This window comes from Erithacus rubecula (assembly GCF_903797595.1).
Source record: "Erithacus rubecula genome assembly, chromosome: 18".
NCBI classification, from domain to species: Eukaryota; Metazoa; Chordata; class Aves; order Passeriformes; family Muscicapidae; genus Erithacus; species Erithacus rubecula.
Window position 1 is genome coordinate 9,578,653 of NC_136670.1, and position 13,942 is coordinate 9,592,594.

At 45.0% G+C, this 13,942-nt stretch overlaps 1 protein-coding gene across 1 annotated transcript in view; it reads right to left on the bottom strand.

Annotated features, from left to right (window-relative positions):
- The window catches only part of COL9A3 (collagen type IX alpha 3 chain), a gene marked incomplete at its 5' end in the record, with an annotated part of 32,959 nt that overhangs the window by 15,778 nt on the left and 3,239 nt on the right, over positions 1-13,942 (bottom strand). Inside the window, 13 exons of the mRNA XM_079321515.1 lie at positions 825-878; positions 1,607-1,660; positions 1,763-1,816; positions 2,253-2,306; positions 3,566-3,622; positions 5,049-5,090; positions 5,664-5,717; positions 5,888-5,941; positions 6,667-6,690; positions 7,276-7,311; positions 10,853-10,906; positions 11,138-11,209; positions 11,760-11,795. Coding sequence (XP_079177641.1) covers positions 825-878; positions 1,607-1,660; positions 1,763-1,816; positions 2,253-2,306; positions 3,566-3,622; positions 5,049-5,090; positions 5,664-5,717; positions 5,888-5,941; positions 6,667-6,690; positions 7,276-7,311; positions 10,853-10,906; positions 11,138-11,209; positions 11,760-11,795 — 645 coding nt within the window. The remainder of the gene's footprint in view (positions 1-824; positions 879-1,606; positions 1,661-1,762; positions 1,817-2,252; positions 2,307-3,565; positions 3,623-5,048; positions 5,091-5,663; positions 5,718-5,887; positions 5,942-6,666; positions 6,691-7,275; positions 7,312-10,852; positions 10,907-11,137; positions 11,210-11,759; positions 11,796-13,942) is intronic.

Below are 13,942 nucleotides of genomic sequence, written 5' to 3' on the forward strand. Positions count from 1 at the left end.
TTAAGCATCTCCACCCCACAGTGCCAGAGATGTGCTTGGAGGGTGAAATGAGGAGTTTTTGTGCTGCTGGCTGGTGTCAGCAGAGGTGTGAGCACACACAGCTCCCCCAGAGCTCGGCTGTACTTTCTCAGGTACACTCTAATTCCTGACACACTTCCTGCAGCAGGGACTTTGCCAACAATCCCTCAGGGCAGAGACCATTTCCCCCTTCATTTAATGAAGCAATTTCTTTAAGCAGAAACAGAGTGGGAGAAAATCTTTAATATTTACTGTCTAGATCCTGCTGGGAGTAATGAAAGATTTGGTGAGGAACCACCTCATTTTATTTATCTTCTATATTATCTATATTATCTATATTATTCTATATTATCTTCTCATTATCTTCTATAATTGCAGGACCAGGGAGGGTGGTGCTGCAGAAGGGAGCTCTGCAGAAGGCTGGGGACTGCATCCTCAATACACAGCTATTCCTGCTTGGAGCAAAAATCCTTGAGAGCTGTGGGCACCTGGGAACAGCCAGGCTCACGACAGGGCTGATTCTTCCTGCAAAAGTAATGGACATTCCCTTCTCCAGTTGCTGGTGCTCAAGGAAGGGCAGTGAAGCACAGAGAGCAATGGAAACTTGGTGAACTTATTCTGGTGTGGGGCATGGCAAAGGGAGAGACAGCATGAAGTCTGGGTCAGGTAAAGTTACATTAATCTAAGTGGAGGGAAAGGGCAAAGGGAATAATGTGGTCAGAACAAATCCTGTTCACTGGCAGAGCTCAGGAAGGAGGAATAAACCAGGCTGTGGAAGGCAGGGCCACAGACATTGGGATACATACAGCTTTGCCTGGAGGTCCTGGGATTCCAGGAGGGCCTCTGAATCCAATGTCACCCTGCAGAGAACAGACATCACTGTGATGCTGGGCTTGGCAGAGGATGCAGTAACAGAATCCCCACCTTGTACCACAACCTGAGGAAACACAAAAGCCCTGGACAGACACCCTGTATCTCCTGCTGGTTTGTAGGACACACATGCAAAAATTCCCACCCTGAATAATGGGTTTTTATTTGCACCTCTGATGCAGTGATACCATCCATGGCCTTGCTATCTTGATAACACTCTTACTCCTAAATAAATCATGACTTCATCCAATTCAAAACCATTCAGCCTCTGGGCTGCTGGTCAAAGGATTTGAGCCCAAAGCCTCAATGAGCTGGAGATTGACTCTGTTCTCACTGAGGAACCTTTTTGTATCCTGAAAAACTTTGTTCATCAGTGATTCTTTGGCTTTTTCTTGTAAAGAGACAATAGAAAGTGAAATGCTCGTGAAATGTTTCTCTCTATTTTATTTTTTTCTCTAAGATTCTCTAACACTGTCAATCTTGCACTTTGTTTGGAATGATTCAGCCTGGCTGGGTCTGACCCTGCCAGTCCCCTGGGTGTGTGGATCCTCCTGACTTGGGAAGGTTGTTCTCATGGAGGGGCTGCAGGGAACAGCCCACACTTTATGCCTTTACAACTTCCCAGTGGAGTTCAGGAAGGACAAGTGCCACTGGCACCTCTCACAAGACAAACTGGTGGTGGAGAGGAAAAGAAAAAAAATCAGAAATTTTTTCTTACTCTGTCACCAGCTGGACCCATTGGACCAGGGAGGCCTCTCAGTCCTCTTGGGCCCTAAATAAGAAAACAAATAATTTCAAACTCAATCCCTGTTTGTGTAGCCAAGGTGGCTGCACTGAGCTCCAGAGTGAGAAGCCATGGGAAGGGTGGGGTTACCTGCAGGCCAACACCTCCTGGAATCCCTGGAGGGCCAGGAGGGCCAGGGTTACCCTGGGAGAGAAAAATCAATCAGACAGGAGAAAGGACAGCAGGACCTGCAGACACACAGCCAGGGACATCCCCATCTCAGCTCTCCCTCCCAGAATTGCTTCTATGTTATAGACAACTTCTACAAGCAAGAACATCCAGATCAGTCAGGAATTTATCCAAGTGGTTAATGCAGGGCTTTTCCTGAGCTGACATCCCTGCAGGAGAAAGGACAGCTGTTAACTCAAACTGATCTTGGCATCATGATCCTTGGAAAGATGAATTTTCTTGGTGCTACAGGGAGAGCAGTGGAACCCAATGCACTTCAGCCAAAGTTGCTGCTCCTTGTTCAGCCAACGGCCTCACCCCTCCCTGTCTCCTTGAAAAAAAATCACTTATTTATTTTTAAGGTGTTTTTAAAGAGAAAAGTCTCCCCCATTACTTTTAAATTGAAGTTTACCTTTTCTCCTTGTTTTCCTACTTCCCCAGGCTCCCCTTTGTGACCAGTGTGTCCCTAGAAATGAGAGTTATGATTATTCACATCCCAGTAGAGTAAATTAAATTTGGTGAGACAGCTGTGAAATCTAAACCCCCACATCCCAAATGACTTCCAGGGAAAACAGTCTGTAGGTGTGCTGTGAATGGAGATCCCTCCTGGGGAAGGTTATCAGGTACCAGTGGCAGAATTGATGGAGTTCCAGGAAATGCCCAGATTTGTTTTCCCACAGTGACTTGCACTGGACTGAGCTCATGGTCTGGATGCAACTCTCAAATACAGATCAGGGACCAGAACTCAGTTCCCATCACCCCAGAAAATGGGGATGAGTCACTCCTGAGAACCCCATTCTGCATTTTTAACCTCCCTTTTTAAGTCATCTTTAATGTCTGCATCATCAAGCTTCCAGTGAAATCCATGTCCCATTGACAGCTTTCACATCAGCTCTGATTCACTTTGTGTCTTGGCTCCCTTCCTGTTATTGTGGGAGAGACCCAGGCTAATTTAAGGCATGGCAGATGTTTTTCCTCACCACAACAAAGGTCCTGTGCACCATTTGCATCATAATTGGAGAGTTTCACAGGGTTTTCCATTCCATGAGCTATGAATTTTGAGCAGTTACGCCCTAAACATTTTGTATTTGTAATGATATTTATGACTCAGTGCAGAGACCAAACAGACCTGAGCAAGGTCACTTCAGGAGGAACTGAAGCATTTCCCAGGAGTTCTCCCACTCACTGCCAACTTCTAAATCCTGCTAGAAGAACTTGAGTCACTTTTTACTTTGTCTCACTATTGGAATCCATAACTGCAAAGACTTGATGTGAACCATAGAGGGGAAACATAGAGAAGATGTTTAATTCCTGAGGATTGAAACCTTAAATTTACATACCAGATCCCAACTAAACATAAATCTGTCTGGTGCTACGCTGGCTATAAAAACAACAATTAAATTGCATTATATTAATTATGTAAGTTATGTTTTGCAGTTTGGAGGTTTTTCCAGCCCCAGGCCTGGAAAGGCAGCACCTGGTTCTTGAGGCAGCCCTGACCTGCTGCCCCTGTTTGTTCCTGTCCATCAGCTCTGCCCCACTGGGCTTGCAGGGGTTTTAATTTATGCCTAGAGTTACATTTCATTTGTAGGAATAAATGCAATGCATGGCTGGTTTGGGAGGTGTGGAGCCCATATATGGAGACTGTATATCAAATTTAATTTGGGTTCATAGTGTGTTCATTTTGAGAGGCAAATCCTGGTGTTGCAGGTGATGTTTCCTTACCTTGAAGCCTGGCATTCCTGGGGGGCCTGGAGGACCTGGTGGGCACAGAGCTGGGCACTGCAGGCAACAGAAATAAATTGGTTTAACAGGCACACAGCACACCCAGGGAGGATGGTTTTTCATCCATTAGGTGGAAAAGTCATGTGGATTTTGGCTCTAAATTCACTAAATCAAATGGAATCACAGCATCATGGATTGACCAACATTTCCCTATGGAATGGGCTCCTAGAGGTCCTGGTAACCCACAAAATAGTGATTTATGAATGGCCTGGTCCACTTTGAACATGGACTGTGAGACTTTCTGGAGGCTGACAGTGTCCACAGTCCAAAATGCTGAAGAACCCAAGTTTCCCAGTGAAGTTGGGTCAGTTTCTTAAAATCATTAGGACTATATTTAATCCTCTGCATTAACTGACCCCTATTGATTTCTTTTAGCCAACTCCTTAAGTGAAACAAGAACAGGCATCAGAGTTAATTAAAGAACACCAATAAAAACTCAATATCTATGAGCTGATATCTGCAGTGGGAGAGCCCCAGGTGGGGACTGCAGCTTGACTGGGAACAGAACATGATGGAAATTTCATGAGGAAAAGGACATTCCCTTGAAACTTTACAAACAGCTCTTAATTTGTTTTGTTGTTTGTTTTTTTTTTCTTTAATTACAACTACAAGCAGCATCTCTGTAGCAAAAATTTAATTTTCTAGTATATTCCACAGGGTACCTTAAATTAAACATGCAGAAATAGCATCATTTTCTATGAACTCCCATGTGATGTGCCATAAGGCAGCCTAAACTGACTTGGAGCTTTTTTTGGGGCACACCAATTAGAAAACCAAAGAAGCTGTCACAACAACAGCTGTGAAATCTGCAAATGTCACTTCCATAGTTCCTGGACTGAACACTCCTTTGGTTCCCCTGAAAGAAAGGGATCAAGGCTTTCTCCTAAGGCAGGGAGCCTAAACAAAGCCTGTGTCCACCATCCCTGGAAATAGCCAGTGCACACACTGCCCTTCCTGCTGCAAACAGGGCTGGAAGCATCAAAAGCTGTTATACCAAATGCTGCAGTTGTTAGCACATGAAGAATGCAAAATGTGCATTTTGGGAAGGAAAAATCAAAGACAAAATCACAGATTGGTTGGGTTGGAAGGGACCTTAAAGCTCATCCCATTCCACCCCTGCCATGGAGAGGGAACTTTCCACTAGCCCAAGTTGCTCCAAGCATCCAGCCTGGCCTGGGACACTTCCAGGGATGGGACAGCCACAGCTTCTCTGGGAAATCTGTTCCAGTGCACATCTGCCTCCTTGAAAAAGCATTTCAGTCCACCTCACTTTTGTACATCCTGGAAAGGTGGTTTAAACCCACATCTGCAGGTCTGAACAGTGCACGTCAAATGGTCTGACACTGCCCCAGCTGTGCCAACCAAAAGTCACATCAGGGATTAAACCAAAGCATATTTTCATACTAAATAAAGACAAACCTACCTGAAGGTCCCCACCACCATCAGGAAGGGCACCTGGAAGACCCTGCAATTCAGGGAATGGTGGCTTTTAAAAACAGGAGAAAACACCATTTCTAGGACAATTTTTACAGACATTTTTATGAGCTACACCAGCCCTCAAAAGCAGGCACATCAGGGGTGCAGCATCCCCTGGAGATGCCCAGCTGGGCTTAGGGTGATGAAGGCAGCAATTGGAGGAGAGCAGCTGTGCCTTCCTCCTGTCTTTGGGAAACACCTCCCAGTCCCACTGTCCCCACAGCAAACCCAAAGCAGGGACTTGATGCAAAGCCCACTTGCTGGCCCTACAAGAACAGATCCTGACCCAAGCCAGCACAAAAAACTTCCTTGAGAGAACAACAAGCCCACCCTGTGTGCCATAAAGGTGGGGTTCATTGGGTTCCTCCTCACACAGCATAAATAACAAACAGATCATCAAATCATCCAAGAGCAGCCAGGGGAAAGTAAGTCCCTGCTCTCCTCAGGGCACTGTGTTTAAGCCCTGCTGAATGCTCATGCAGCAAATAAAAAGTGCAGCAAGAAGAAAATTCCAGACTCCCCCCAGGAATTTTCTCACATTTATTTGCAAGTCTCAACTTACAGGAGGCCCAGGTGGTCCAGGAGGCCCTGGGAATCCTGGCAGACCAAAAGGGCCCTAAAAGTAGAGAAAATAGTAAGAATTCCCTTTCAATGTAAATGCAAAGGGATGTGAGGGGTGGCTATCAAAATATCACTTCAGAGAGAGGCAAGAGACAAAAATTAAACTCATTCTTCTGTGGTGGTGCACATTCAGTAAATGAGGATGAAATGGCAGGAGAAACTCACAGAAGGGCCCCGAAATCCATGTCCACCTGGGAGCCCACTGGGTCCTGGAGGGCCCTGTGGGACAGAGGGAAGAGCTTTGAACATCTGTGGTGGCCTTGACCCCCAAAGCCAGGGGCAGCCAGCAGCTGGGCTGTCCCCATCTCCCAGCCCCTGAGGAGCTCCATCCTGCTCCACCAGCAGCTTCCCAACACACTCCTTGCCTCTCACTCCATGCTCCCCTGGAATTCACTGCCAATCCAATTCCCAGAATCACACAATGATTCTGTAAGCTTGGAAGAGACTTCCAAGATCACCAAGCCCATCCCATGCCCTAACAGCTCAACCAGACCATGGCACTGAGTGCCACATCCAGTCTTTCTAAACACACCCAGGGATGATGACTCCAACCCCTCCCCAGGCAAAGCATTCCAATACTTTATTACTCTTCCCATGAAAAACTTCTTCCTCATATCCAACCTATATTTCCCTTGCAGCTTGAGGCTGTGTCCTGTGGTTCTGCATCCCTCAGGGCAGCTCCCAGGAACCCACCAAACAAAATCTGCCCCAGAACTGGGCACCTCCACTGTTTACAAGGCTGCTGTGCCTTGAATTTACACCAGAGCCAGTTTCCCCAGGGTGGGGCAAGGATCAAAACCCCACAAGGTCAATGAGCTGCAGGACTCCACACCCTTCTGCCTGGCACAGTAAAATGACCTGAGGTCTGGGGTTTGTAACACTCAGGGTATCCAATAAAATCAAAATCTTAATTCAGATTTTTTAAAAATATTATTATTACTTACTGGAGGTCCTGGTAATCCTTTACCCTGAAAACAACATTTGAAACAGTAAAAGTTCACTCAGAAACTGAACATACAGAAATAGAAGAAAGCCTCAAAAAATGCTGCTATATTTTTTTTTCTAAGTTTCCTTATCACCCCCTTGATTATAATTAGCAATCAGAGCAGAGTCTTGATGAATTATTTTGTTGCCTCTAATAATTTGTATTCCCTTTCCATCTCTGTTACCTATGAGACATCTGTAAGAAAAGAGAAATGTGGTGACACAAGAGTTTGACATGGAGAGGAAGACAACACTCCAGTTTATCTATTTCTCCTTTTTCTTTTCTTTTAAATTTTGATTAGACACTGATAATGTCTAATAATTGTGATAGCATTTGGTATGTCAGTCTGTATCCCAAGCTGGTTTGCTTTTAGAGCATATCAGAGAATAAAACCAGGTCTGGTTACCAGAACAGGTCGCACATACATATTTAAACATTTCAAATATATTCCCTCATTCAGGCTTTGATCCTTTTTTTTGAGTTACAAAGCTTCCCATCCTCTCTTGGTGATGGTTTTGGCACAATATTCCCCCTTTTGATCACATGTGCTGTTCTGGGAGGTACTTACAGCTGGTCCAGGTGGCCCAGCAGGTCCTAATGCACCCTGTGGGAATAAAACAGGATAAAAATTAGCAGGGATAAAAGAGAAACTCCCCTGTGGAGTTTTCTCTGCCTGGAAACTCCAGCAGTGTCTTGCAGAAACACAACTACAGGTGCTCAGCTGAGTTCACACATATAGGGACAAAAACTTATGGATAATTACTCTGAAAGTCCCAGCTGGCCTCAGATGAATATCTAAATATCCTCCATGAATATCTAAACGTTTATAACTTGAATTCTATCTACTTGAAATATTCTCATTCATAATACATTCATATTGTAGATTCAATGACTAAGTTTCCTAAAACTATTAACAAAATTTGGATTTGTTCTAGGGAATTTTATTAATTCATCAATTTTCCTTTTGAGCAAAGCCAAAGATTTGGCAGCTTCTGCTTCTTCACTTGCTTCCTTGGCAAATCCTCCATCTCCTTTTCCCAGTTTGCATTCCTATTCTTAGGCTTGACTGGAGCTTGGTGAACTCATGGCTTAGACTAGAATTAAGTCACTCTTAAGCTGTGAAGTTCCTGCTTGGCTGAAGATAAGAACACAGAGAGATTTCCTTAACCCCTTTGCTGCATTGCAAAGCTGCCAGCAGGCTGTAAAATTAATGATAGGTGATGATTCTGAAACAGAATCCCAGCATGGTTTGGCTTGGAAGGGACCTTAAAGATCATCTTGTTCCCCCCCCTGCCATGGACAGGGACAATTCCAGGGTGCAGGGACATCCTCTGGCACAGGGACAAAGCTTCCACAGCTTCTCCCAGCCCAAACACCCCCAAAATGCTGCACAGAAACATCTCCAGGGTGATGTCCTGAGCTGGAATGACATGGTGTCTGCCCCTGGGACCAGGTGGATGGGGTGACCTGGGGAATGTCCCAGCACACAGCTCCCACTGTGACCCCAGGGATGACCCTCCCTCTCCTCCTGTTCTGTGGGCCACAGGAGATTAGAAATGTTCTCCCTTGTTAAGCTTAAGGAGAAAGACACAGAGGACCTTGTTAAGAGTGGTCTTGTGAGCAGAGGAGTGTAATCCAATAACAATCAGCCATGCTGTGAGTGTCAGCTCATTCATTTCTCCTGCTCTGCCTCCAGCCACTTTTATCTGCAGGCTAAAATTCCTTACAGCTGCTGATGGCTGTAAGGGACAGGCTGGGATCTCCTCCTGCAAGGAAACACTGAATTCCTGGCACCTCCTGACTTGCACCCCAATTCTGAAAGCAGCTGCATTGCCCCTTTCTGCTCTGTCCAACAGCCCAGAAAGTTGGAAGAGCACCCAAAATGCCTTTTACACTCCCTAATTGATACCTTGGAGGGTGTAAGGTGCAGAATGCAGCAGTGAATGTTCCTGGTAAGGTAAGAGTTCATGAAATCCCTGAATGAGCTGATTCTGCTGCATCAAGGCAAAGGAGAGACTCTAATTTACATCTCCATTTTAATAACATTGTCTGACTCAACTCATTCTCCTGGTAACAATGTTCTTTCTCTTTTGATTAGAAAACACTGTCACCATAATTTTTCACTTTGTAGTAATTTACTCTGTGAATAGACAACTGTGGAGCATAGGAAAAACTTGATTATTATGACATTCATAAATAGAAGTGAATTATTATGTTTTCCTGCTTTCATTGGAAAGCAACAAACTTCAAAATGGCCTTTGAGAACTTTCCAATGAATCCAGAATCTAGCCTGGAGGTCATGACCCAGCTCAATCCCAGCTAAAAATAAAGGGATTTTAAAATTCAAAAAACAAGTAGACTTGATCTAATCAGTCTTTAAGCAGAAGCAGGAGAAAAGATAATGGATGCTGAGAGCAGCAGGAGATATTTAAGATGAAAATCCTTTTGAAAATGTTTGGCAATAAAGTATTACTGAAAACTGGCTTCCATGAGCCCATTTCCCTGTGCTAAGCAGATTTGCTCTCAGAAACTCCAGTTCAAAAAATTAAGCTTATTTAGAAGAAATCAGAGTGTTAAGCACAAATTCAAATCCACAGCAATAAGTAAACAGCTTATTTCAGTGAGTCCTGCAAGAGTGAAATATGTTCTAAAAGACAGGGAGAAAGAAAAGCAAGTTTCTAACAGTGCTGTCCATTTAGAGTGCTAAAGCTTTCAAAGGTCTTCCCTTTCCCCAGCTTTTTATTAAACCAATTAAAACAATTTCCCAGATGGAGCAGTGACCTTGAAAAGCTCCCATAAATGCTGAGGGGTCCCAGGGCTGCCCCATGCTGCCAGACTGAGTTCCAGGATAAGGGAAAGCACAGCAAACCCCAGGGCAGCTCTGCTGGGGGCTCCTGCCCAGCAGCCAGAGGGGAACTTCTGCTGCCCAGAAATTATCTGCTCAATTCCTCTGCAAGGCAGGAGCTGTGTGCTACCTGCCCCCCAGCCCAAACCAGGGCACAGAACTGCTCACAGCCTTCCATGGGCACTCCTGAGCTTTCCTACTTTAAAAATCAGGGATGTGCTTCCAGTTGCTGGACTCAGAATGTCTGAGAGTGGCCAGGATTTTGGATCTCTGGGGAGAAAGATGGAAAAAAGGGACAGAAAATTAGTGGGGTTTAGGGGATGGTGATGGACAGAGGCTTGGGACCAGGATATTTGTGTCCTGCCACTCAACTTTCCCAGTGGCCACACAAACTTTGCCTGTCACATGGGAAAGGAAGAAGAGCATGTCACAAATACATGGCTGACCACTTATCCCCTTAAACAACTCACAGGTTTTTTTAGATTTGAGTAAGCCCTTCAGGCAACAAGTGGATTATTGGGATATACTGAACAGGTTCCAAAAACCCATCACTGCAGCCCTGAGTCCAAGAGGCCAACAAGCCAGCTGTGGACACAATCCTTATATTCCCATCTAGGAGCCAGGAGAATAGACATGCTGGATCACAATCTGTGCTGAATGGCTCATTAATGATTATTCCTTAATGTCACAGGGAGGCCTAAGAGTGGGTGATGCCTGTGGATGATCTGAAGGACATCTGTAGCATCTCTGGCAGTGGTTTCTCTCTCCCTGTGGTGCCCCTCAGCAGAGCTGGAACATGCAGGAAGCAGAAAAAACTCTTTATTTCTTGCTAGGCTGGCTGGGGAGCTATGGCAACTAATAAAGCAACCATATGGACAGTTCCAGAAATAATAAAAGGCAAAAGTTCAAACAATTAATACACAGTAGCATTAATTATAAACAACACAGATCTGCCAACTCAGATAACAAATAAAGGCCAAAATAACTTCACTTTGATAAACTTCACAGTTCAGTCTGTTGACTACTTCAAGAAACTTTTTGGATCCTTGAAATATCCCCAGTACAGCCACCACTGAGCCAACCCAAGCAGGTTCAAAGCTTTGTGAGAGAAAGGTGGATTTCATACCTTGCCTAATCAAAAGCTACCTGGAGCTGCATTTCAAGGATCCAAGTATTCTGCAAGGGCTCACATCAGAATTAACACTTGACTATCACCAATTTCCAGCAGAATGTGAAAATCATCCCTACAGTCAGTGACAATGACAATGTAAAGGGATTTGGGATCTGATGAGATACTCACACGGTCTCCTGGAGGCCCATTGGGGCCAGGTGGGCCATCAGTTCCTGTTAAACCCTGTAAAAAAACCCCAAAAAGATCAAGAGAGTGCCATCCTGTCAGCAACACATCCCAAGATTGTTCTCATACTCCTTAATTCAGCCTAGAGCTGCTTCTCCTTCAATTCCCCCTGATATGCAAGACACAGATTTGGTCCAGGACTCACATTCCTTCTCAGGCACAGAGAAGGCTGATAAAACACCCCTGTCTATGTGAAAGATTTAAAAGAGAAGATGACAAAATACTCACATCCACCCCAGGAAGGCCAGGCAGTCCAGCTTCACCTGCAGCTCCAGGCTTCCCTGGTGCACCTTTTGGCCCCTACATGAGGAAAGCAGTCAATTATTGCAACAAAGTACAAGAGAAACGTGGTAAGGATGGAAGCTCATTTATTGATGTGTTAATCTTACACCATGCAACGTGGCAGAATCCCATAAAGAGAGGTGAATCTTGCTATGGATCCATATCCAAATCCTGAATTTCAGTGCTTTGGCTCATTCCCACATGCTCACAAGCTGTTCTTAGGAGAGGCAGGGGTGCAGTAAGTGACCAAAACAAAGGGCTCTGCCACCTGGTGCAGCTTTGAGCACCCCTGGCAGACTGAGGGGCTGAAACAGACTCAGAGCAGAGCCAAAATTGCACCTGTCATTGTACAGGTGGTGCACAATTTATTTCATTTATTAATTTAATATAATTATCACTGATAGCTATGAAGCAGAAGAATGTGTTTGTCCCCTGGGGCAGTGCTGAGCATCCCCACTCCTGGGAATCCTGTGGCAGATGAAGAGGAAAGTGAGACTGTAGGGACCAGCTCATGCTCTGTGTGCCCTCGAAAGGATGGACAAGTCAGTGCCAAGCAGGAAATACTTACTGGTGGGCCTGGCAAACCAGGGGGGCCTGGCTCTCCCTGGAAAAAAGAGAAAAGGCAGGGTTAGTGCTGAAGTTCTCTGTTGAATTTTCCCAGCAATGGTGTTTCCAGCTGCACTCACACCTCTCCTCATTGCACTCCAAGATTTATCTTGCTCAGCCTCATGAGCTGATGCTCTAAACCCTGCTACCCCCTAAGCAGGATGAGCCTGGACAGCCTTTTCCAACATCTACAGCAGCAAATTTGGGAAAATCCACATCCCCAGCCTCCCAGGGAAAACCAGCACTCCTGAACACTGCCCCCAGAACTTTCAGCTTCTTCCAGGTATTGTTAGAACTCATTTGCACTTGGGAGTTACTGCAAGTGGGGCATAGAGGAAGCTGGATGTGTGTCACAACTTCCAAACATCTTCCTTGTGAAACAGAGGGATTCAGAGAAACTCCAACTTTCCAGGGCACAGTGTGAAGCTGTGGTACTGCCAGGAGCTGGGGATTACCACAAAGTGAAGAATGAACAAACTGTCTGCAATGATTTTCTTCATATGACTAAACTTGGACAGGAAAAGCAAACAAGCACAGCCCCCAACTGATTTCCACCTAATCCAATTGCACAATCTGGATTAAACACAATTTTCATAGAATATTTCAAAAGCACTCTTTTTTAAAAGTTAAAAATCTAAAGAAACTTCTAAGAACAGCATTAAAGGTGTTTGTATTTCATCAGTCTTTAATCACTTATTCCAGCTCAGACAGTTGTAAAACCATTCATACGTGTGTGTGTGGACTCCAGATAACAATTTGTATTTTCATGTTGGGCCCCAAAAGAAGGAGCTTGGTTTCTAACTCATCCCACAGAAAACCACTTTTTGTCCCAGCCCAGAGGGTACCCTGCCCTCCTGGCTTTAGGATAAGTGCACTGAATATTCTGAGAGGTGCTGTGAGTGAGCAGAGGGGAAGGGGCAGGTTGGTACCTGGAAGAAGAAAATCTCTCTGGAAGAAGGTTTATTAACAGAGCAGAGCTTGAAATCAAACCATCCCACCATGGGGCTGCTAATCAGGAGCCAGGAGGAGTTTGCAGAGCTGTGGAATTTATAGCATGCTTCTATATTTACTAGGAATACTGTGGGCAAATCTCTGCAGCCTGGAGCTGCTCAGGATTTATGTCCTGCACCACTGACTGACCAGAGGGACCCTGAACAGAGGCATCTTTATGCTCTCACTGGCTGAAGCAACTCCTTCAGTATCCTTGGCCACAGCTTTTCCATAAATAGTTATCACTGTCATGGCTGGGGAAGGTGCAGTGCCAAGGAAATGAAAGGAGCAGTTCTTTTGAAATGAAAAGGCAGCTGGAAATGGCAGCAAGGGTGGTTTGCTCCCTGGACTGCCAGCCCCTTGCATTTTTCCTTCTGTGGTGGGAATGTGCTCAGGGAGGTCACAGCACCAGCAAGGGCTGTTGGGCACATCTGAAATCTTGATCCTGCCAAGGGGGAGCCCTGCAGGACTCTGCAGGAGCACCAGGACTTCAGAGCTGAATCAAAAGCCTAATCAGTGTTTGTACCCCCAATGCCAGATCACTGGGAATTAGAGGCAAGGGCTGTCAGCAAAAGGAAATGCTCTCCTGGTGCTGTGTGAAAGGGAAGTTTACTCTTTCTCAGCAAGTCAAGCCAGGAGAGAGAAATCAGGGAAAAAAAAAATAAAAAAAGCTTGATTTTTTGAAAAGTGACAATTGCTTATTAGCAATTTAGGGAATTACATCCCCAGAAATAATTCACAGGAACTTGTCACTAATTCTTTCCATCAAAACATGCTGTTCCTAGTCTTGGGAGAGAGAGATTTTGCTTGTTACTGAGTATGAAACGAGAAGCTTGTTAAAGGCTTTAATTATAAAATATTTCAGAGGGACTTAATGTTGCAGCTCCCCCTGAAAGGCAGGGATGAAAGCAGAACCTTTGAGAAATTGTGCTGTGGAGTTCATCCAAGGAGATATCCTGAATAATTCAGCTGCATGCTCTGCACTTCTCACTGCTCACAGTAAAGAGACTGCTGAACACCTCAGCTCAAAGACATGCAGCAACACTTCCACACCACTTTCATCCAAAGTCCCTGCCAAGATAACCTGGCTGGAGTGGCTTACAGAGTTCAGGAATACAGTGCAGAAAAATTTCAATTGCCATTAAAAAAAAAAAA